Consider the following 25,604-nt stretch of genomic DNA (forward strand, 5'->3'; position numbering starts at 1 on the left):
ATAGATTACTTAGAGATTGGCTCACTATTGCTTATCCAGTTAAGTTCAAAGTCTTAGTGTGGTATTTAAGACCTTCTAAAATCAGATTCAAACTTCTAACTAGTCTTTTCTTCCATTATTTTCCTATGCTTTCCCATCACTCTGCCTTCTTCTTTTACTTGGCTTATTCTGCCACTCCAACTTTGTCAATCCTTTGTGGCCCACCAAGGAATCCTCATCATATATGAAACCATCTCTTGATGTCCCAAGGCTTCCTGCTCTGACACTTGGCTCTCTACCTGACTCCAGCACTTAGCAAGGCTTTCTATCATATTACAATCTTGAAAGCAGAGGTATTGTCCCTCTCCTTCATTCCCAGTGGCGAACATAAGATGGACGTGAACCTTCAATAAATAGCAAACAGATGAAACTTCTATCATGGTAATACATGCATTAGTGCATAAATTAACCACTGATTGGTTTTCCCTTTTTCTTCCTTTGTAATGGAAACTAGATTTTAACCAAAGTGATTTTACAGGCAGTAGTTTTCACATTTAGAGACATGGGAGAATTATAATAGGAAAACTATGTTCTTAGAAGTTTTTTGACAGCGAGAATACTCTTTGTTTCTCATTGTATTAGATGGACATTTATCAGTTATTGCATGTTAAGACAACTTATGGTGAGTGAGCGATCAGTTGTATTAGTTGAGGTGAAATCACCTTGGACTCATATGAATGTGTGATAATCTGTAAACCCTTTCATTTTATAGATGAGGAACCACATACTGAAAGAGCTGATCTTTAAAATCGAGTTTAATGGTTCTCACCTTTTCTTCCTCAGTGCGCCTAAAGGAGGCACCATGCTCCCAGCAGGACAGGGCTCCTTACAACCAGTGAAGTCCACCACCCATGGAGATTCACTTTCTGCATGCTACTCCTTAGGAGTTAAAGGGCCCAAGCCCATGCAGGCTGCTGATAGAAGTACCTTGACTAGAAGTGAGGTCTTCTCCCAGGCCAATGCTCTATCACATAAGCCATGTGGAGATCCCTGTGCCAAAGGTGGAGAAAGTGCTAACCACGATTTAAGTGGTGGGCAGGAAAACCATCATGCAGCACATGCATGGTGGCTGGTACTGAGCAATGCAGAGGTTTAACGTGTTTAAAACTAAAATCTTTGAACACACCAACAAAATTAAACATGATTCTTTTAGGAGTGCAAAGTAATGGGAGGAAAATAAGGCCCCCTCTTCCAAGTATCTCGTTCAATTTGAACATTTTTACCTGCCTATCACCTTTTCAAGGTCATAAGGTTGTCTAATATTTTTCTGCTCCTTTCCTCTCTCTTGGCTCTGCAAGATTTCAAATTGCATCCAGGATTTATAAATAGAACTTGAGAGATTCATTTTTTTCAGATGAGATTTTCCTAGACTTGAGAGATAAGGATCAATGTCCAAATTGACTCTGTTGTGACCTAGACTCAAATATTGGACTCCTACATCATCACTCACTTCTTGCTCATTAGCAATCTAATTACCTTTAAAAAAAAAAAATGGAGGGACAGAGGCTGCCAGCTATCAGGAGTGTCTCTTGGAGTGATTTTACATTTTTTTCCTCCAACCTGCAACCAAATACCACCCATAACAAAAGATTATTTTTAAATACAATTACTGAGAAGCTGTGAATGCTGCTGGAGGATTTTGCATAGCAAACCCCTTAAAAATTGGCTTTTAAAACCAATTATATCCAGAAACAGAAAGACAAATGTTTCCTTCTTTATATGCTCCATCTTTTAGTACTGGACTGTTGGGTGCTTTCCTCACAGATACATCATATTTGGGTTTAATTCTGCACTTTTATTCTTTTTTTTTTTGGCATTTTTTACTGTTATGTTAATCCCCATACATTATATCGTTAGTTTTAGATGAAGTGTTCCATGATTCATTGTTTGTGCATAACACCCAGTGCTCCATGCAGAACGTGCCCTCCTCAATACCCACCACCAGGCTAACCCATCCTCCCACCCCCCTCCCCTCTAGAACCCTCAGTTTGTTTTTCAGAGTCCATCATCTCTCATGGTTCGTCTCCCCCTCCAATTCCCCCCCTTCATTCTTCCCCTCCTGCTATCTTCTTCTTTTTTTTTCTTAACATATATTGCATTCTGCACTTTTATTCTTACCTGTGTTATGCTTATATGAAAATATGAAAAGCACATGAAAGAAAAAGAAAAGAAAGTGATCAAGAAGGAAACAGGCATTTGCTTTTATATTTGACAACTATAGTTGAGATTGCAGGATTTTTTTTAAATTTTATTTAATTATGTTATGTTAATCACCATACATTACATCATTAGTTTTTGATGTAGTGTTTCGTGATTCGTTGTTTGCGTATAACACCCAGTGCTTCATTCAATTGCAGGATGTTTTAACATAGTAAATTCGGACCAAGAAAAGTGATCTTCATGTCCCATCTTTATAAAAATCAAAATTCCTTTCTTTCAAACACCTCCATGATTCTAATCTGTTCCATATGTGTATTAACACTGTATTCAAGGACATGCAGTCAGAAAGCTTTCTACTGCTCTGATGTGTGGGTGAGGGAAAGGTGATGGTCCAACACTGAGATTCCTCGTAATCTAAATATTTATGTGTAAGTGGTGTGGGCACTGGAGCCAGTTCATTTCTTTCATGAAGGGTGCATGGCGCAAAGCCGGCAGGCTGAAGCTCTTGTAGCTGGCAGATACCATCCATGGGGCAGCTGCACATTGTTGGTATAAAACCCTCCAGCGGGCATGGAGTTTGATAGACATTATAGAGCTGGCCCTGTATCGTCATTCACCTGTGTATTTAGTTACTCAGTTTTGAATGACTTGTGAAGAAATTATGTAGGAGTTTTCAGGTAATAGTGCCCCTGTCTTTTCACATTATTAATACGTGCAGCTGTAACATTTAAAATAGAAAAATTGGTGGATGGGGCGCCTGGGTGGCTCAGTTGGTTAAGCGACTGCCTTCGGCTCAGGTCATGATCCTGGAGTCCCTGGATCGAGTCCCGCATCGGGCTCCCTGCTCAGCGGGGGGTCTGCTTCTCCCTCTGACCCTCCCCACTCTCATGCTCTCTCTATCTCATTCTCTCTCTCAAATAAATAAATAAAATCTTTAAAAATAAAATAAAATAAAATAGAAAAATTGGTGGAGAGAAAACTACAGCCATCTCAACCTCTCTGTCAAAATAAATTTGAAGTGACATTTAAACTTTGCACAGAATAGTTAAACATTTATTTTGCAAACATTTCATGAGTGATGCTCAATGTTTGATCACTTAGGAAATGAGAATTCTGATTTAAATTCATATCTTGCAATTACTGGAAAGCTGAAAAATGTGATTCTTGTAACAATGATCCTTTCGAAAAACCCAAATTATGGAGATGAATATCAGCCCAACATAATATAGTTTAATCTAAGGTTGGGGGGTGGGTAGTGCAGGAGGAAAACAAGAATGTGGTTTGTCTATATTCCAGGAGAAAAGAATCAAGTCAAAATGAGATCTGATCCTTTCCAAGTTATTGTGTGCATCATACTTGACTGTAATTTCACATGCATCCTGATGTTCCAAGTATCATGAAACATCTAGTAATCAGAATAAATGTTCTGCCAAATTCCATTTATTGTCTTAACTCTTAAAGGCAGTGAGCACCCTAGATTTATAAATATATAATTAATATTCCTATTAAAAAATAAACCCACATAGGGGATTTACATTTTTCTTAATCCATGTTTACACAAAGAAGAGATCGGTTTTTAAATATTACATCAGACCTTTGTGAGCTCAAATTAATCAGGGTGATACTTTGCCAAAACTGTTTCTAAAAATGATGTGTATTGATGCCCTATGGTCAGGGAGCCTTCTTTGTGGAGTTTTAGAATTCCCTGACCATTATTCTAGGCCCCTCTGCTTTCAAGAATAGGTACTACAGATGTACTTTGTCACTTGTTTACTGTCAACCTATATACGTCCTCAATTGCAAGGACTCCAAATGAAGCAAGCACAGCTCTAGAAACATTTCTGCCTCTTCTGAGATAGGTCTGTAACTGGAGATGTTTATTAAACTTGATTGCTTATGTACAGAAACTCAGAAAGAGCCCAGCCATCTTGAAGAATAAAGCAGTCACCCACGTTGTCACAGGTGCTATTTCAAGGCTTTTTGTCAATCAAGGCATTTCTAGGACTCCTTTTCCAGTCACTTTGTTGTCTGTCCCAGTGAAGGAAGGTTGGAAAATAAATCATAACACTTGAATCCACATGGAATAACTCATATTTGTGACTTCCTCAATGATTTTAAAGTGTAAATATTATGAGGAACTATAAAAATCCATGCCAATAAAAGTGGGTGTATTCAAAATAATGGCATTATTAATGTCTTTGGGATAGAATGTTTATTTTGACTAATTTGGGGTCAGTTTGTCAACTCACATCTAGGTCCTGTGCATATTGTAAAGTTACTCAGTCTGGAGGTCCACTAATGAGACATAGTTAACCAGATCTGGATGGAGATGGACCAGTAACTTTGGACTTGGGAATTCCATGAGGCTTGTTGGAAAGAACACAGTCGCACATCGGATATGCACTTATCAGCTAGGACCTACTTAAGGGGCGATAGCAGTAATCCTACAAATCAGAGGGTTTTCATCACATTTGTAACAGGCCCTGCATGGGCACTGCTCAGTAATTCCTTCCTCTTTCTCTTCCCTTTGCTAACTGAATGCAGAAGTTTTATAGGCACAATAGCCTCAGGGACTTCTTGGCTGGGGACATTGGAAAATTCATTTATTCAACAACTATCTGAATGCCTTTACAGACCAGGCGCTCTTCATGCTTCTAGGACTACATCAGTGAACAAGGAAGATAAAACATGAGTCCTCTTAGCTTGTTGTAACTGAGGTATTTGGAAGATGGAAGGAGGAAGGGAAGGTGGCAGTAGGCAGAGTAACTGCAAGGTAGGAAGAGGACCAGGGTGTTATACTCTCAGAGAAAACAAGAGGGGCAGTTCTCAAGTTCAGCTGCAGAGTTCCAAAGGAGAATGAGGAAAAACCCACCAAACTGGGTAACTCAGGAAGCCATTAAACGTGGTTTTCGTGAGCCTTTTCAGTAAAATGGTGGTGATTTAGACTGGATTTTTGAGAAATTACACAAAGGGTATGGTAAAAATGCAAAGACAGAAGATAACCGCAAATCTTTTAGAGCAACACTTGTCAACGAACTTAATGGGAGATTTTTTCTTGAGGATGGGGCAGTGTTAAGGCAGGTGTTCTCATTTTTTGTGAGGAGGGGGCAGATGTGAGAAGGACTCGAGCACTTTTTAGGTGGGGGTAAAAAGGCAAGAGAGATACCTGTCAATGAATATGTAAAATATTGCTTGAGAAGAATTTTGACACATAAACATTGTGTCTTGTACATAAGTGATATCCTAGCTTTTTGTTGTATGATAAAATTCTAGTGTATTGAATGTGCATTCTCAGGGTATTTGGATCCTACTTAATGCATTTTATTTAGAAAGAAAGGTTGACTTTTGTTTAACCGCATTAAATTCACCTTTTTCTCTAAGGCCACCATTTAAGCATACACATCACAGGAGACATATGGGTTGTGCTATAGCTTCCAACTGACAAGCACTATAAAGCCAGCTAGTTACTATTAATTGCATCCAATATTAAATAAACTCTGCAGTATTTTTCAGTCAGAGTTTTTCTTGCTTTCTTCTGAGTACATTATTCTGAGATCTTTCATCTTCCATGAGAAGTATATTAGAAAGCAAGATAGATAATGTCATCCTCGTTTTACAGAATAGAATTTGCAGCCTACAACCCTGTTGAAATAATAGGCCTCCTACACCTTGGAGACCCTGTGAGTATAGGAGGAAACTGCTCTAATTGCCATGTGGAATAGACTGTTTTGATAGTTTAGTGTTGGTTTTTTTTTTTCCCCCCTAGTAACAGAGACACCACCTATCAATCTATCACAAACCTAAGGCACACTTTTAACCTAATACCTTGATCCTTGCTTTGGAGGCTTGTTAAGAAAAACATTAATAGAGAAAACTCTTCAAGTTGACCTGGGAATAGAAGATGTTAGATCCTTTTTACTTACAGAAGCAGAGAAGTAGGACCTTGTATCCTTGAAAATATTTGGTGATCAACTACAATGAGAACATCAGACTCGTCATAAATAATGTGATAGGAAAGAGACTGACAGAGGGGAAGTAATGAGACATCACAGTGTTAAAGGCAATGTAACATCCTGCCTAGCACTCTGAGCTCTTAGTAGACGTTGTTCACTCCCTGGCCATGTTGTCACTTAGTGGTGATGTGAGAGTGATGCTGAATGTGGCAGTACTGTCTTAGCTGGTCACCACTAACCCCATCCCAGATCTGACCTAGACAGAGAAAGTTCCAGAACCTGGGCCACAGGTTTGAAAATGCTATAGCATTGATGAGAAAGCTTAAACTTTTATGTTAGGAAACCTGGACTTTGTTCTAGGTACTTCTTTAGATGCTTTTGGGACTCATCTTACTCTATGTCTCTTGTAATGTGTTTTCTCAAAAGAGAAAGATTTTGTTGCAAATGAAATCTTGCTTGGAAGTCCAACTGTTAAGTGGCATTTTATTAGGGTGTATTTATTTTACAGTCTTAAATTTATACAAATGTATACTTATTATAATGTCAATCTGTAACTGCTTTTTAAATTGAGATTATTTTATGCACAATAAAAATCACCCTTTATAGTGTACAAGTTTTGACAAACCCACGCAGTCATGTAACCATAACCACAATCAAGACAGAACATTCCATCACCATAAAAAATTCCTCTGTGTCCCTTGGAAGACATCCTCTCTCCTGACCTCAGGCCCCTGGCAACCATTCCTGCTTTTTCTTTCCTTATAGCTTTGACTTGCCCAGAATGTGATATGAATGGAATCATATGGTATAGTGTATGGCCTTTTAAGTCCAGCTTCTTAACACAGTTGAGATTCATCCATATTATTTCTAATTAGATTTTACTTTGTGCATGTACCACCATTTGTTTATCCTTTCCCAGTTGAAGAACATTTGGGTGGCTTCCAATTTTGGCAATGTACTAGGGTCCTCCACAAAAAAAAATTAAACTAATAGGATTAAACTAAACTCGAGAGAGAGAGAGAGAGAGAGAGAGAGAGAGAGAGAGATTTATTTTAAGGAATGGCTCATGCAGTTATGGAGCCTGACAAGTCCCAAGATCTCCCAGGTGAGTTGACATGCTGGAGACCCAGGAGAGTGGGTGCCATAGTTCCAGCCTGAAGGCCAAAAATCTTGAGACCTAGGAGGAGCCAGTGTTGATGATTTCATTCCAAGGCAGGAAGAAACTAATGTCTCAGTTCAAAGGAAGTTAGGCAGGAGGAGTTTTTTCTTGGCAGGAGAGTGAACCTTTTTGTTCTATTCAGGTCTTCAACTGATTGGATGGTACCCACCCCTGTTAGGGAGAGCAATCTTCTTTACTCAGTCTACTGATTGATTCAAATGTTAATCTCATCTAAAAACACCCTCAAAGAACACCCAGTGGCCCAGTCAAGTTGACACACAAAATTAACCCTCATGGGTGATTATTAATAAAACTGCTAAAAACGTATGTGTATGGATTTTCATGTGAACATGTTTTTTTTTTTAATTCACAAAGTTTAATCAGTCAAGTTAATGAAAATATCAAAATTTTTGAGTTAGTGTATGGCGGCAGAAATTTAATTTTTGTTGCAAATAATACAGTATTTGGTGTTTCCATCACTGACAAGCTATGCTGCAGATAGAGCAATGGTGTTGAATCTCAATTCATCAGGGTCACGTTCCATAAACTTCTTGCAAACTTCTATGGCATCCTTTAATAAAGTTTCATCACTAGTTTCCCCATGGTTAATTGGAAACTTTCCGTCCATCTAATTCATAGAGATGCCCCCCTACATGAACTAATGCAATAAAATGAAGATCTACTTTTTCATCTATACTTGGTGCCTCAGTCTCACCTTCATGGGCACTGGTCTCATGGTGACTCGAATAGCATCATAGTTCTCTAGGTATCTGGCTCGTTCTTCAGGACTCATTGACACAGACTCCTCAAGGAATTTTTTCAAGGTTGATCCAGATTCAAAGTGCATCTTGTCTTTCTTGTTGGCAATAGCATGGATCAGTCCAGTTGTTCCACAGGCATTGCTGATTGTTTGCTTCATGAAATATACTGATGATGTAACATCTTGTCCCTGAGATTTTATTTTTTCCTCCTCTTCTGTTCTGAATATTTCATACTTTTCTGTAATAGGGAAGAGAAGTAACACTGCACACACTGGTCTTGGTACCATGCTAAGGAGTTCAGGATCCATTCCATATACATTAACAAACTGCCAGTTAGGATGTAGACCTAATTGTTTGAGAAACTGGTCAGTGACCTTGGGATTGGCCTCCAGCGGGAGCCAGCGCTGACCCTCTGTTGCCGCTCCGCCCCGGCCCCTCTCCAGGTCTGACAGCCGCCGCCGTCACAGCTGCCGCCACTTCCGCCCCCCCATGTGAACATGTTTTAATTCACCTGGGCAAATACTTAGAAGTGGGACTGTTGGGTCACATGGCAAGTGCATATTAACTTTATAAGAAACAGCCAAATTGTTTTCTCAAGTAGCTGTGCCATTTTACATTCCCATTGGTCACCTAGGAGAGTTCCAGTTGCTCCACATCCTCCCGAGCCCTTGGTATTGTCAGATGGGTCAGTTTTCCTCTCTTCCCCTCCCTTCCTTTCAATAAATACGTAGTGGTATCTCATTGTGGTTTGGTTTAAGGGATGTCAAGCATCTTTTTTATGTGCTTAAATGTTCTCCATATATCTTCTTTCATGAGCACATTTGAATCATTTACCCATTTTGGAAGGAGGAGGTTGTTTTTTAAATTTTTGTTTTAACAGAGTTCTTTTTATGTTCTGGGTACAAGTTCTTTGTCAGATATGTATTTTGTGGATAATTTTCTCCCAGTCTGAGGCTTATGTTTCATTTTAACAGTGCCTTGCCAAAATTGAACTTTTGAAAAAATTCAATTTATCAATTTTTGTGATGGTTTGTGCTTTTGATGGCATATTTAAGAACTCATTAAGAGTACATTTATTGTGTTGACCACTGAGTAATGCATAGAATTGTTGAATCACTATATTGTACACCTGAAATTAACACTGTGTGTTAATTATACTTCAATTTTTTTTAAAAAAAGAAAAAGAACTCTGCCTACACCAAGGTCATAAAGGTCCTCTCATATGTTTTCATGAAGATGCTTTTTTGATAAAAACAAATTTGAATTTAGGAGTTTTAAATTTAGAGTTTTCAATAAGCCACAGCATCCAATTACTTTATTTTACTAGAAGAAAATTACAAAAATCACATTTTATAAAATATATGGTTAAAAATGGAGTTAAAAATTTTTTTTCCCTTAAAATCCTAAGGTTGTATTCAGTTTTAAAACAATCCTTAAGATTGAAACATGTATTACAGGAAATTTTTACATCGAATTAATAACAATTAAGAATGGCTGCAATTATTTTTATAATTTTTATTTTTTTAATTTATTTTTTATTTTTTTATTTTTTGCATCCTGCTTTTTTTTTTTTTTTTTTTTTGACAGAGAGAGACACAGCGAGAGAAGGAACACAAGCAGTGGGAGTGGGAGAGGAAGAAGCAGGCTTCCCGCTAAGCAGAGAGCCCAATGTGGGGCTCAATCCCAGGACCCTGGGATCATGACCTGAGCCAAAGGCAGACACTTAACGACTGAGCCACCCAGGCATCCCTTTTTTAAATTTTTTTTATCTTTTAAAGATATTATTTATTTATTTGTCAGAGAGAGAGCACAAACGGGGGGCGGGGGGCGGGGAGGCAGAGGGAGAGGGAGAAGCAGACTTCCCCGCTGAGCAAGGAGCCTGATGCAGGACTCGATCCCAGGACTCTGGAATCATGACCTGAGCCGAAGGCAGACGCTTAACTGACTGAGCCACCCAGGCGTCCCTGGCTGCAATTATTTGTAATCATACACATTACTCTGTCAACACGCACCAAGTATAAAATTAAATGCCAAAATCACCTGTTTTTCTCCTCATTCTTTGCTTGTTATCAGACAACAAACTGTTTTGCCAAAGTAGGGGCCTGCACAGAGCAGATGAACCTGAGCCTTGGCTGTGCTTCATTGAATATGTATCTGTGCTGTAGCAATATACTTACATGTATAAGGGCAAGCCTGAATTTTAAAAAAGAAAGAGACCAGTGTAGAGTTACAACTTTCCTAATCAATGAAATTTGTCTTCAGAACATCCAAATAGATCCCAAAACATGTCAGGGGAAACTTTGTATTCCAGATTGCCAGAAAAACCAAAAAGAAAAACATAAACAAAGCCAAATACCTTAGTACTAGATGTGCTGTTAGCATTGAAATGTGTATTTTTTATATAACTTTCTGCATTTCTTAAAGTCCTTGTTGTTTTTAGGTTAAATATCCTTTTAAAATAACATTAAAACTAAGTGTTTGCAGAACTGCTCAGATACTCCATGGATCCCAAGACACCTGATTTGTAGGTTTTCTGATCTTTTTCTAACCTGTTTATTTTACAGATGAAGACAATAGCCAGAGATAAGAAGGAAATTTGAGGTCGTACAGCAGTCTTATGCTGAACTAAATCCAGGCACTCTGACCACTATTTCAGTGTTCTTTCCATTACCTGACCCAGTCTCTCCAATTATAGTAGAAAATATTTCTCCTTGGGTCCATTACTTAGAGAATAAAGACTATCCTTAATTTTGTGAGCCCTTTTTTGGCATCTCAACGTATATCTTATACAATGAGTGTGCCTTTTGGCTGGGGTGAGCAATTTTTGGAAATTTAAGACATTTCCCTTCCTAGCTTCCTTAGAGGACATGTCCTAGACCAGAGCCCAGATCTTAATGAAAAACATATAAACCCTCTTGTTTGTTTTCCTTGTCGATTAACCTATAATTTTAAAACCATTCAATGGCAGATTTATCAAGTGACTAATCCCTAGGAAGACTCAAAGTGGTGAGGAGAAGGTGGTTGTGGCCTAGGCACACATCATTGGTCATTTATTCAAACACGTTAAGGTAGGAAGCCAAATACCTCCCTGATTACTCATTGGAAATATATTCAGGGAGGTTAGTTGTAAGTGTTTGGGCCTGGAGTGGCCTGTTCCTGTGTAGTAGAAGCAACATGAATAACTTGGGATATCTTTGCTGGACAAATCAACCGGTGTGGTCTTGGTTTTCTTCAGTTCTCAAGAAAAATGTTATGTGTCAATAATAATAATGTAAAATCCATATATATATATATATAGCTCAGCTGTCTTGAAGATTGAAGCTGACAAATATCTCTTCTCAGCTGGAATGTCTCAAAGTATGGATTGTTTCTTTTTTTTTTTTTTAAAGATTTTATTTATCTATTTGAGAGAGAGAGAATGAGAGACAGAGAGCATGAGAGGGAGGAGGGTCAGAGGGAGAAGCAGACTCCCTGCCGAGCAGGGAGCCCGATGCGGGACGGATTGTTTCTTAATTATTATCATTTCTCTGACACTTTTCACAAGATCTGATGCATTATAGATGCTCATTAAAGCTTATTTGAACATTAGATGGTAGAGAAACTTTGGTATAAGTGAGATAAGACCTGTTTCCAGTCTCTCTGGTTCATATAACACTATGAAGAGTAAATCCATAAGTAGGAATTTGTCACAATCTCTCCCCTGATCATCTTCTTGCTACCAGAGAGCTATGACTTTGGGAAAGAGGTGGAAACTTTTTTCTAATCAGTAATCCCAGAGTTTATGCGTGTCACCTTTACTTTCTGTACCAGACAGAACTCAACAACTAGTCCCTCCTCACGTGCTCCCATTTGATAATGCTATTTAAGTGACCCAATATCACTTTTCACTTCAAGAAAAAAATACAAAGTTTGGGAGTATGTGAGGCAAATATAACTGAGGAATCCACTTGACAGTTTCCAAAATGATACTATGGGACACATTGGCATTGACCATAGGATGGTGTCCCTTCATAGACAGTGCATGAGTTGAGAAGGAAATATTAAAGTAATTGCTGTAATTACTTAAAGTACCTCAGTTTGTTGCCACATTGGGGACCAGGATTTACCATTTGTTGCTTCTAAGCTCACAGGTACTCTGCAGTGGGTCATACATACTTTATTGGACTAGCTGTAGCTCCAGTGGTGTTAATAATACAACATGAAATTCCAAGTCCTCTCTCTTAATAGAGGAGTTAGTGTGTTGGCTCATTGCCTAAAAATGTGCAGTCTTGGGTTTGCTCATTAGGTTTAGAATTACTTTTTGCAAAAATGAAGTCTGAAAATCATTTTCATGGATCTCCCAAGGTACATCCATTCTGTGACTTACACTACATTTAGTGATATTAATAACTTAGGAATAAAATGTTACCAGAATCCCCTGTGAGTAATGATTTTTTTTTTTCTTTTATTCCACAAAAGCACTCTGGCTACAATTAAGTTTTGTTTTGTTTTGTTTCCCAGGTAGGAATCTCAGTCCAGATTTCAAAACTTCTGTTTTACTTCCCCACTACTTCCTTGGATGATGATCCATGGTTATATTTGTTTATTCTCTGAAGTATATTCCTGAATCATCATAAAAACTATCAGATGGCAAAAAATAACGCATGACTTTATCTAAACAGCAAACTGAGCCACTGGTGTGTTTTCAGAGCACCTTAATGAGTCTGTTTGACCTTGTGTGTACATTTGCATTAATAATGAGGGTTGGGACTCTATTTTTATATGGCTTAGACAATATTGTGCTTTAAATCTTTATCAAGCTTTCATGAGCAGAGCTGTAACCTAGGAAGTTTTGAGAGGAAGAGATATGATGAAGTCTTGTGTGTGGAAATTATTAGCATTTTAGAACTAAAGGAAAACTTACTAAGTATTTTAGATCTCTCATTTTAGATATTAATAAAATGAGGATTAGAGGAAGTAAAAAATTCTGGAAGTCCAAGTAGCTCATGACTGAAATAACCAGGAGAGGAATCCAGATCTTTTGACCCTCAGCCAGTGCTTTCCACTTACTAGGAACCAAAAAACTTCAGATCTATTACTTACCCAGTGACTCCGGTTCTTTTCCAGAAGGATGGAGGGCAAATATTTTAAAGAAAGCATCTTTTGTCAGAAAGTATCTCTATTTTTGTGTTGGCATTCTGATTTCAGAGTAGTGAATGGGAAAGATTATTAATAACTGAGGATCCAGGATAAGGTGAAAAAAGCTCTAAAGTGAAAAGCTCTGGATTTGAATCTATCTCATTGGCAATTTACTTACTGTCTCTATGCCCCTCTTCATCTTAAAAACAGTTACAGTACCAGCCTTGTCAGAGGTTGTTGCCATAATTATAAACATTAATGTAATACAAATGCATTGTAAACCATAGATAGTATGTAATGTTGTTAGTCAATAATTATTATGGACCGCTTTCTTACACCAAAATAAAAAATAAATTCAAAATGGGTAAAAGACCTAAATGTGAGACATGAAACCATAAAAGTTCTTAAAGAAAACATAGTAATCTCTTGGACATTGGCCTTAAAAACACTTTTCTAGAAATGACTCCTCAGACAAGGGGAACAAAAGCAAAAATACACCTTTGGGACTACACCAAAATAAAAAGCTTCTGCACAGTGAAGGAAAACATCAATAAAAAGAAAAGGCAACCTACTGAATGAGAGAAGATATTTGCAAATGATGTATACAATAAGGGTTAATATAAAAAAATATATAAAGAACTTATACAACTCAACACCAAAAAAACCCCCAAATAATCTGACTTAAAAATGGGCAGAGAACCCGAATAGACATTTTCCCAGAGAAGACCTACAGCTAGCCAACAGACGCATCAGGGAGATGCAAATCAAAACCACAATGAGCTATCACCTCAGTCAGTCAGAATGACTAGAATCAAAAAGACGAGAAACAACAAGTGTTGGTGAGGATGTGGACAAAAAGGAACCCTTGTGCACTATTGGCAAGGATGTAAATGGGTGCAACCAGTATAGGAAAACAGTATGGGGTTTCCTCAGAGAATTAAAAATAGAAATACCAGAAAAAACAAAACAACTAATAGCAGAGATATGGAAACATCCCAAGTGTCCATCAATAGATGGATAAAGAAGATGTGAGATACACACACACACACACACACACACAGAGGAATACTACTCAGCCATAAAAATTAACTAGACCTTGGCATTTGTGACAACATGGATGGACCTAGAGGCCCATGCTAAGGTTATGCTAAGTGAAGTAAGTCAGAGAAAGATAAATACCGTATGATTTTATTTATATGTCAAATCTAAAAAACAAAACAAAAACCAAACAGACCCATAAACAGACCCCAGAGAACAAACCTGTGGTTACCAGAGGTGAGGGTTTGGGGCAGGGGATGGGTAAAATGGGTGAAGGGGAGTGGGAGGTACAGGCTTCCAGTAATGGAATAAACCAATCAGAGGGATGAAAGTTATGACATAGGGAATATAGTCAGTGGTATTGTAATAGCGCTGTATGGTGACAGATGGCAGCCACACATTTGTGGTGAACAAGTCACAATGTTGTACACCTGAAACTAACATTACATTGTGTGTCCGCTGTTCTTCAATTTTATTTTTTTTTAAGATTTTATTTATTTATTTGAGACAGAGAGAATGAGAGAGAGAGAGCACATGAGAGGGGGGAGGGTCAGAGGCAGGGAGCCTGATGCGGGACTCGATCCAGGGACTCCAGGATCATGACCTGAGCCGAAGGCAGTTGCTTAACCAACTGAGCCACCCAGGCGCCCCTGTTCTTCAATTTTAAACATTATTATGAAATACTATTATTTTAGCTACTATCAATTCAAAAATGGTAAAGAGGAAAGAGCATGCATTTAATATCAACACGATTTAAGTTTCTCTGTCACCATTTTCCAGGCATGGGGTCTTATAGAAGTTAACACATCCCCCAGATGTCTGCCTTACAGAGTTGCGAGGATTAAATTAAGGCACCTCGCATGGGGTCTAGCACACTTACTTTACGTTGGTTTCTTTTCTCTCACTATCTTGACTGAACATCAGCATGGCAGATGATCCCTGGAGATAGCACCATTTTTACACGTGTGTAATTTAACTTTATACTCGACAGCCTTGCATGTGTTGGGTTTTACTCCCAAGTCAACTTAAGCGTTATCTTTTGATTCCTTTTTACTCCTTTTCCTGCCCAGTTTCTTTATTTATTCCTCCTAGCAAGTTCTAATTACATTGATGTATCAGATGTGCCTCATGTTTCTGAGTGTCCCTGAGATGGCCTCTTAGTTGTAACATGATGTGATTTATTTCTGATAAGAACAAAAAAAATTATTGATAATAGTTGATTAAAACCAGCTATTGTTAACTGCTGGGAATTTTGTCAAGCCCAGTGCCATTCTTTTTATTAATGGAGACTTGTTTTTATAGTAACAAGTGTAAGTTAATTACACAGGGAATTACTGAAGCCTTTGTACAGCCTTCAACAACAAAACAGGAAAGCCAGGATGCCCACATCCAAAGCCATAGAACCACTGTCTTCTCCCTTAACCTCACTCTGTGAGGCCCCAGTTCCATCCCTTTGAGGGACTTGATGCCCTTGGGCCCCCCCCCCTCTATTTCCTTCCATCTGCTCAGACTGCACTTCTCTGAAGTGGTGAAGCTTCATTGTGCTTCTGTGCCGTCCCTGGGAATATTCTAGCTCGCCCCCGCCTCGAATGTAGAATTTGGAAGAGTCCCTGGAAGAGGTTGACTGACTCAAGTTGTACAGCAGATAACCTGAATTTTTACTGGCCCTGGCAGCACCACTGGGAGAGATTGTTCGTAACAACAAAATGCTAACAGATGATTTTTCCACATCGCTTGGCACCATCATGATGTCTTTCATCAGCAGGCACTTTTCCACGTTCTTTTTGACAGACGTGTTTGTGGGGACCAGACAAGCAAAAGTCTCCCTCTGTTGCTTGAGTTTCAGTACAGTGTGTTCCTTCGATGATATCTCCGAGCAGTGGTAATGTGAAGGATATTAAAAAATAATGAGGATTTGGTAAGGGGAAGGAAGGACGAGCCCCTGAGGAGGCTGGGGGAGTTGCCTAGAGTCTAGTCCCTAATCAGATTAAAACCACAAATGTGGTTAGATTCTACTGCATAGTTTATTATACTTATGGGAACAGCCTTTAAGCTTGCTGTGGAAAGCACACTAATCCACAATATTTTGAATTGTTAAAATTAAATGAATGTCAACTTTTAGAAATACTCACACTTAAAAAAAAAAAACAACCCAAAAGCCCTAGATGTTTTATTTGAATTTTGTAGGCGATAATAACTATGAAATCTCAGTTTTATGTTGTGCGTGGGGCTGTCAAAGAGGAAGTGACCACATGTACCTCTCTTTAAAAATGTTTTTGAAGCTGGAAGTCTAGTTGGGTGGGTAATACAGAGGCACAAGGAAGTCTTGATATTTAAAACTAAGGAAATAATTCAATTCCATAAGCATTTATGGATCACTAACAAGACAAGCAATATGCAATGTTCTGGAAGTTCAGGCATGAATAAGGCACAGTCCCCAACTGCCTGGAGCTTTTAGATTTACAAAGAAGATAAGCATAAATGACTATAATGCGATGTGAACCTAGCAAGTTCTTTGGCAACAATGTCAAAGAAAAATTCTTGTCAGGAAGAGTCAAGAAAAGTTTAAGCCAGAGGGTTCAGCTGAACTTGACTGAATTTTCCTTTAGGGCTTTTGCTAGGTGGAAATGGGCAGAAAAGGTGTTGTAAGTAGTGCAAAGAGCATGTGTAAAAGCATAAAAATGGGGTTGAACATAAGCTGATTCTGTAGTGGTGCAGCACAGGGAAAGTATAGAGAAGTATCTGGAAAAGTTAGCAGAGGCCAGGTTTTAAGGAGCCATGAGGCATCATGGAAAGAATGTAGACTTATCTGCCGTGTGGAGTAACTATTTTCAATATAGGTAATGAAGGGGTATTCCCCTTGTGGGGACATATCAGAATCAGGAAGGGGCTTTTCCAAATAGCACATGTTCCTTTGGCAATTCTGAAATGACCCAAGTGTAAGTCATTGCCAAAAAGAATCCACTGATACCGTGGTTTCATACTGTCTCAGCTGTGCTTGGAGCAGAGTAAAGATTAAGGACAGTGTCTGTTGATTTCAACTCTGGATGCCCTTTGGAATCCCTTGGCGAGCTTTAAGGATATCAGTGCAAGGACACCATCTCAGATCTCTGAGAATGGTGCTGCCCATCGGTATTTTTTTACAGAGCTCTCTAGGTGTTTCTAATGGAGAGCAGGCTGAGAAGCATGACAAGAGACAGATAGAAGTAGTGCCAGTAAGGAAAAGGAAGATTAAAACAAAATGGTTTAATTGGGATTGTTCTCTTAAGGATTGTGAATTTGCATCTTTCTTAGCAGGAGATATAGATCACTAGGCTATTGTAAATGGGAAGAGGATGCACTTAAAAATGAAAAGCAGTAGAAGCAATCAAGTTATGAGTCAAAGAAGGTGGATAAAAACATGGATAAACATAGATAAAACTTGAGGAAGATGTCAAACCTCAGCACCTGTCTCCTTTCAAATGGGATATTGGGATGAATGCAGAAAAACAGATTTTCAGCAGGGAGGGGCAGGGAGGGGGGAAACTCCTAGTACTTCATATGACCTAAAGATCATTTAACTAGGAATAAGTGGAAGGTTTACAACTATTTTGTCTCCCGTGTACACGCATCATGTTCAGTGTGAAAGTAAAGGAGCCTGAAAAGAGAGTCACCAAGGGTTCAAAAGCATTATGTTCCCTTGACCCAGCCTCCTCTGTAGTTTTGGCTGGAAGGAACTGGGCTTGGTATTTCATAAAGATTCCCAGGATCTTAGGCAAACTTTGTCCAGGAAGGAGTATATGATTATCTGACCGAATACTCTGGGTTTGATTCACCAAATCACCAGCAGTCCTTCTAGCTGTGGCTCTAGGTAAAGAGAGGAAACAGCACATAGTTTCACACATGCAAAGTGGAAGGGGCATTTAACAGAAAGTAGAGAGGAAAACAGGGTTAACAACTAGCTTTGCCAAAGGTTTGATTATTAGGGTTTCTTATTATAATCCCAGTATATTGGTATGGAGTATATGGAAATTCAGTATTTCTGTCTTATTTGGGAATTCTACATATCTGTGGATACGGATTGTGAGGAAGCCATTCATGGAATCCATGCTTAGTGATCTGTCCCCTTACTTGGGGCGTTTGCAGGAGAGAAGGGGTGTTGAGAGAAGATGGCATTTGCAAAGGCCCAGATGCATGAATGAGCATGGTCCTGGGAGAGGCAAGATGCTATGCAAGAGTGGAATCCGGGCCTATCTGGGGAAAAGGCAGGAGCCAAAGTGGAGAAAGTTGACAGAAAACAGATCAAAGGAGACTTCAGTGTGTCCATGCTAAAAAAGGTTCAGTGTCGGGGCGCCTGGGTGGTTTAGTCGTTAAGCGTCTGCCTTCGGCTCAGGTCATGATCGCAGGGTCCTGGGATCGAGCCCTGCATCAGGCTCCCTGCTCAGTGGGAAGCCTGCTTCTCCCTCTCCCACTCCCCACTTGTGTTCCCTCTCTAACTGTCTCTCTCTCTCTGTCAAATAAATAAAATCTTAAAAAAAAAAAAAGGTTCAGTGTCAGTCTGTAAATAATGGCCAATTATTGAAGAGATATCAAAGAATAAAAATCTGCATTTATTAAAAAATTCTCCTGGAATCATTGTGGCTTAACTGTGGTCAGGAAAATTAGTTAGGTGGTTGTTGCCGTTGTCTAGATAAAGAGGACCAACTGAAAAGTTGAGGCAGTGGGAATGGAAGGAAGGGAATGAATCAGAGAAACCAGTGAGGCTTATTGATAAATAGTATGTTGGGAATGAGAGAGAGAAAGCAAGAAATCCCTTATGACACCCAGGTTTCTGAATGTGATGACTGGGAAGATGAAGATGCCATTAACTGCAAGAAGGCATTTCAGAGGAGGAACAAATTGAGGTTTGGCAGTGACGAGCTCATGATGAGTTCAGACGTGTTAAGTTTGAGGTGGCTGATTAAACATGAAGGTTGATCAATCAGGAGGATGTTTGGAATTAGGGCTTTAAGGTGACACTTTGGAAATAATAGTGTATAGTAAATGAGTGTTGCCGTACCCTATAAGTATACAAGATGGTCCAGAGAGATTGTGTAGTGTGAGAAGGGTGAAATGGCAAGCAAGATCCATAGGGAACAACATTTAAGGGATGAATGGAGGGAGAAGAGTCTACAGATTGACTGGAGAGCGCTGAAAAGTGGGAGGAAGTTGGGGGCGGGTAGAGAAAGTATATCAGGAGTTAAGGAAGCAGAGAGAATTTCAAGGCCCAGGCAAGAGTCAACTCTTAACACTGCAACTTAGAGGGCAAGATCACAGCAAAGTGCTGACCAAATGTAACACTCAAATTGCAGGATTTCAATGAGTTGGGGGTGGGGCCGGGGGCAGAAGCCAATTATTATTGTTTGAAAGGAGAATGGATGAGAAAGTAGATCAAGCGAGAGTTGTATGCTTTTTTCCCCAAAAATTCTGCTTTGAAAAAGAGACAGTGAGGAAGAAAGGGCAACAGAACAGAATAAGAAGGTATCTTTAGGGGTGCCTGGGTAGCTCAGTTGGTTAAACCTCCGACTGTTGGTTTCGGCTCAGGTCATGATCTCAGGGTCCTGAGATCGAGTCCCATGTCAGGCTCCCTGCTCAGTGGGGAGTCTGCTTGAGATTCTCCCTTTCCCTTTGCCCCTCCTCCTGCTCACACACTCTCTCTCTCTTAAAAAATAAATAAATAAAGTAACTTTATTTTTGCTTTAGATGGATAGAGCATGATGCGGGGAGCCTGCTGAGAGCTGAAAGCAAGATGGTGTGGCCACTGGCCTCTGGGACAGTGGCAAAGAGACAGTAATAATGGTAGCAAACTTATGTGGCACCTACTATGTTCCAAACACTCCTCTATATGTTGTTTTATATATATAAACTCATCTACTTCGCAGCCGCCTTATGAGGTGGAATCTGTTAGTATCCCCATTTTACTTATGAGAACACTGAGGTCCAGAGAAGTTAAATAACCTGCCCAATTTGTGCTCTACCCACTGCACTAAGCAAATGCATTACAGAGTCACCAAAACAATGTATAGGTACATATATCAGCTTCAGCGGCTTCAGAAGATCATTGGTTAAGAGGTAGATGGGAAGGGCATGGGACAAGACCAAGGTGTTTGCTGTAGATACAGGTCAGTTGTGTGATAAAGGGAAAGTCTCTCTGTGGAACATGTCTTTGCAACTTTTTCCTATTATTAAGAAGCTGAAAATTTTTGGCTCATCAATGTTATTTGACTCTTAACTTTCTTGGAAGAAGGTTAGTTGGGAACAACACGCCAGAGTTAGTTTGTTGTGGCAGAAATGAACTAGTCACTGTAATGAAATTGACGTGTTGGCAAGCGATTCTGTGGACATCAGGGCTGGGCTGTAGCTAGAGGTGGGCAAGAGAGGGAGGGGGAGATGGTGACGGGCAGGATGTTGAAACACAGATTATCTTGATCACATAGTTGAATGAAACTTGAAATTACATTCAGGCATTTGGTAGTAGAACTCCTGAAAGATTGGGTAAAGTTTTGTATTTGTACTACTTTGTTTATCCAGACTTGCTAAAGCTTTTCCTGGTTTGGTGCCCATCATTCCACAAAGGTGGCATTATTTGGAAATGTGAAAGAATAATTGCAAATCTGTTAGTCTTTTCTTCTAATATTATCATTAGCAATAGTACCTAAGAGTAACATTTATTCAGATGTCATGTACATTTCTAAAAACCCTAGAGATGGCTCAAAATCATCCTCACTTTACACTTGGGGAAACTCAGACTTGAAGACATGAAGTCCCTTGCCCAAGGTTGTAAAGCTAGTAAGTGGCTAAGCTGGGATGCAAATCAGGTAGTATGAATCCAGAGCTCAGGTGTCTAACCCTCTGTGCTATATATGAAATAGATGGTGTCCAGATTTTGCCTGTTTTTTCAGAGTTGCATCAGGCTGCCATGTTTACGTGTGAGAAAATCAACTTTAGAAAAACCTTGCCTCTAGTTCTACTAACCATAGTTACTTGGGGGTTGGTTCCTAAGGGAAAAAGGCTAGTATAAATATAGTTATAAGGTGTCTTAATGAATGTGGAGAATCTTCACATGTCTTTACCTTCTCTGATGAGGTCATTACAAATATTTCTTTACCTTTTCAATGCAAAAGGGATCTGCGCTTGTGTACACTTCGGTGTTCTAGACATTTGTGGGCTGAAATTACAGTGAAGAGAGTTTTGTTGGCCATCAGGAAGGCCCATAGGACAATGACTGGTTAGAACTGTTGCTGTCGTTGTATCTATCTACTACTTGTTGTGCTAGCTGCTAGAATACAGAGGTGAAGGATGGTACCCTCCCTGATTCCATCTCATGGGAATGTATAATCTGATGAGAAAGGCAGAAATTAAATGAGGTCACCAGAAATATTTAATTAACGTGAAACTGGATTCTGGAAATCTTAATAACATCATGAATTTGACTGTTTTCCAGTTAATCAAAATAGGCTAAATGGCTTTGAAGGCTGGGAAACAGACTAGTTAATGACCAAGAGCATGTCAGCTCTGTGCTAATAAGTGTAAAACCATAGATTCGAGGCATTGAAATAACTGAAAAGATAAGTGTTAAAAAGGTAAACGTCCTTCCCATTTACAAGTGCACCAAAAACTGTAAGATACTTAGGAATAAACCTAACCAAAGAGCTAAAAGATCTATACTGTGAAAACTATAGAACACTACTAAAAGAAACTGAAGAGGACACAAAGAAATGGAAAAATATTCCATGCTTATGGATTGGAAGAACGTATATTGTTAAAATGTCTATACTACCCAAAGTAATCTACACATTTAATGCAATCCCTATCAAAATACCACCACCATTTTTCACAGAGCTAGAACAAACAATCCTAAAATTTGTATGGAACCACAAAAGACCCTGAATAGCCAAAGCACTCTTGAAAAGCAGAGCTGGGAGGCATCACAATTCTGGACTTCAAACTATATTACAAAGCTGTAGTCATTAGGACAGTATGGTATTGGCATAAAAACAGACACATAGATCAATGAAACAGAATAGAAAACCCAGGAATGGACCCACAACTCTATGGTCAACTAATCTTTGACAAAGCAGGAAAGACTATCCAATGGAAAAAAAGATAGTCTCTTCAACAAATGGTGTTGGGAAAACTTATTTTCTTACACCATACACAAAAATAAATTCAAAATCAATGAAAGGCCTAAATGTGAGACAGGACTCCATCAAAATCCTAGAGGAGAACACAGGTAGCAACCTCTTTGACCTTGGCCATTGCAACTTCTCACTAAACATGTCTCCAGACACAAGGGAAACAAAAGCAAAAATGAACTATTAGGACTTCATCAAGATAGAAATCTTCTGCACAGCAAAGGAAACAATCAACAGAACTAAAAGACAACCTATGGAATGGAAGAAGATATTTGCAAATGACATATCTCATAAAGGGATATACATATAAAGAACTTATAAAGTTAACATGCCCCCAAAATAAATAATAAAGAACTAATAAAGAAATGGGCAGAAGATATGAACAGACATTTTTTTTTCTTTTTTTTAAGATTTTATTTATTTATTTGACAGAGGGAGACACAGCGAGAGAGGGAACACAAGCAGGGGGAGTGGGAAAGGGAGAAGCAGGCTTCCCGCTGAGCAGGGAGCCTAATGCAGGGCTCAATCCCAGGACGCTGGGATCATGACCTGAGCCGAAAGCAGACGCTTAACGACTGAGCCACCCAGGCTCCCCGAACAGACATTTTTTCAAAGAAGACATCCAGATGGCTAATACACACATGAAAAGAGGCTCGACATCACTCATCATCAGGGAAATACAAATCAAAACCACAATGAGATACCATCCCACACCCGTGGTATCTCAAATTAACACAGGAAACAACAGATGTTGGCAAGGATGTGGAGAAAGGGGGGCCCTCTTATGCTGTTGGTGGGAATGCAAACTGGTGCAGCCACTCTAGAGAACAGTTTGGATGTTCCTCAAAAAGTTAAAAATAGAACTACCCTATGACCCACGAATTGTACTACTAGATATTTACCCAAAGGACATAAAAATACTGATTTGAAGGGGCACATACCCCCCAGTGTTTATAAAGGCAGCATTATCAACAATAGCCAAATTATGGAGAGAACCCAGATGTCCATCAACAGATGAATGGATAAAGAAGAGGTGGTATATAGAGAGTGGAATATCACTCAGACATCAAAAAGAATGAAATCTTCCATTTGCAAAGACGTGGATGGAGCTAGAGTATATTATGCTAAGTGAAATAAGTCCATCAGAGAAAGACCAAAGCCATATGATTTCACTGATATGTGGCATTTAAGAAACAAAACAGATGAACATAGGGGAAGGGCAAAAAAGAGGGAAGCAAACCATAAGAGACTCTTACCTAACTACAGAGGACAAACTGAGGGTTGATGGAGGGAGGTGGGTGGAGGATGGGCTAAATGGGTGATCGGTATTAAGGAGGGCACTTGTTGTGATGAGCACTGGGTGTTATATGTAAGTGATGAATCAGTCAATTCTACTCCTGAAACCAATGTTATACTATATGTTAACTAACTAGAATCTAAATAAAACATTGAAATAGAAAAAAAGGTAAATGTCTTATAAAATACAGTTTAAAATCCTGGGTATGTGGAAGACAAAAATAGCAAATCTTAATAGTCTCATTTTCTGTGTATTTGTATTGCTTATTTATTACTATATTATGAAAAATTATGAAACAGACCCAAATATTGATCAGGGACAGCTTTAATATGGAAACTTCTAGAAAATACGCGTGTGATAGCTTCTTCTCACACCTTTTGTTTCTGCTGTGTTGGCCCAGAAACCCCATAGAAGAGGTATTCTAAGGGAGACTGTGAGGATAGCCAGAAGAATCTCCATTTTTTTCTTACAGTTTTCTTTTTCCAACCCCAAATTAAAAGTAATAAAAGATATATTCAAGCATGTTCAAATTTTTATGAACACTTTGTTTTGCTTTTGATATCAAAACGGGGTGAAAGTTCTTAGGGGACAGTTTTACTGTAAGCCTTAATCCATGGTAATTATTCCCCATGAGGTCAGATTGGATGAAATTATGCTTCTATTCCAACGGTTTAAGTCTTTGAAAAATTCCTAAAGTGAAATTTATACCCTGTCATATCCTCAAAAGAATGTCTCTGTGTTTCCCTGTGTTGATGTAGGCTGGGCTATGGTGGCACAGGGATGATATTGAGGTTTTTATTTCGGATATTTGTTTGTTTTTGGTCTTGTTTTTTAATAAATTCTTCACTCTCTTTCCCACTGCTATCTCTACAGGCTCAGTTTGAACTCCAGGCATTTCATATCCGGGGGGAGCACGCAGTGGTTACGGCAAGACTAGAAGAAACCATTGAAACTCTCAAACGGGAGACAGAACACCGATGGCGAGGAGGACGTGAAGAGATGAGAGATGTGTGTATCTCCACTGACGATGACTATCCTCCAAAGACCTACAGAAATGTGTGCATCCAGACAGACAGAGAGACATTTCTCAAACCCTGTGAAGGTGAAGGCAAGACAATCAGAAGCAACCAGATAATACCCAAAAAGCTGAATATCTCCTCTCTAAGTCAGCTCTCTCCCCCAAATGACAACAAAGACACCCATGTAGCACTTCAGTCTGTGGAAGGCCTCTCACCAAGTCAGCAAAAGGCATCGCCTCCCCCTCCTGCACCACCCCTACCAGCAGCCACCCCTCCCCCTCCCCCTCCTCCTCCTCCCCTCCCACCTGGACTTGGACCTTTGCCACCAGTACCTCCACCACCACCTGTGAGTGCTGGACCGCCACCCCCTCCGCCCCCTCCTCTGCCTCCAAGTGCCGGGCCTCCTCCGCCTCCTCCTCCACCACCACTTCCCAATTCTCCTGCTCTGCCCACCAGTGGGGGGCCTCCTCCTGCTCCACCACCTCCAGGACTTGCACCCCCACCTCCTCCTGGACTCTTCTTTGGAGTTGGCCCTTCTTCTAGCCAATGTCCTCGGAAGCCAGCCGTTGAGCCGAGTTGCCCCATGAAGCCTTTATACTGGACTAGAATACAAATAAGTGATAAAAGGTAAGCCCAACTCCTCTGGCCCATTCTCAGGTTGTGAATTCCCAGGATTTTGCACAAGTGACATTTTATTCTTCCCAGTTGGATATCTGGGTACTGTGACATTCGTTTCTCAGATGCAGTATAGTGAGTACTTTGGATAAACAATGTTGGAGTGTTTAGAGGGAGAATGTCTGTCTCTACCAGGTCTTGTCTGTATTTGCTATAGACTGATGCTGGGAGAACAGTGTGTGCAATGTCAGATCCTTCTCTAAGATAAAGGTTCCATTTTACAGACTCTTCT

At 39.5% G+C, this 25,604-nt stretch overlaps 1 protein-coding gene and 1 pseudogene across 2 annotated transcripts in view; one reads left to right on the forward strand and one right to left on the reverse strand.

Moving 5' to 3' along the window:
* FMN1 (formin 1) overlaps window positions 1–25,604 on the forward strand; it is a 283,684-nt gene that overhangs the window by 69,514 nt on the left and 188,566 nt on the right. For both annotated transcript variants that reach the window (XM_034994221.1, XM_034994220.1), the window contains exon 4: window positions 24,552–25,324. In XM_034994221.1, coding sequence (XP_034850112.1) covers window positions 24,552–25,324 — 773 coding nt within the window. The remainder of the gene's footprint in view (window positions 1–24,551; window positions 25,325–25,604) is intronic.
* LOC118003327 lies at window positions 7,784–8,549 on the reverse strand (annotated as a pseudogene).

Source organism: Mirounga leonina, unplaced genomic scaffold (assembly GCF_011800145.1).
Source record: "Mirounga leonina isolate KUSES-001 unplaced genomic scaffold, KU_Mleo_1.0 Mir_91, whole genome shotgun sequence".
NCBI classification, from domain to species: Eukaryota; Metazoa; Chordata; class Mammalia; order Carnivora; family Phocidae; genus Mirounga; species Mirounga leonina.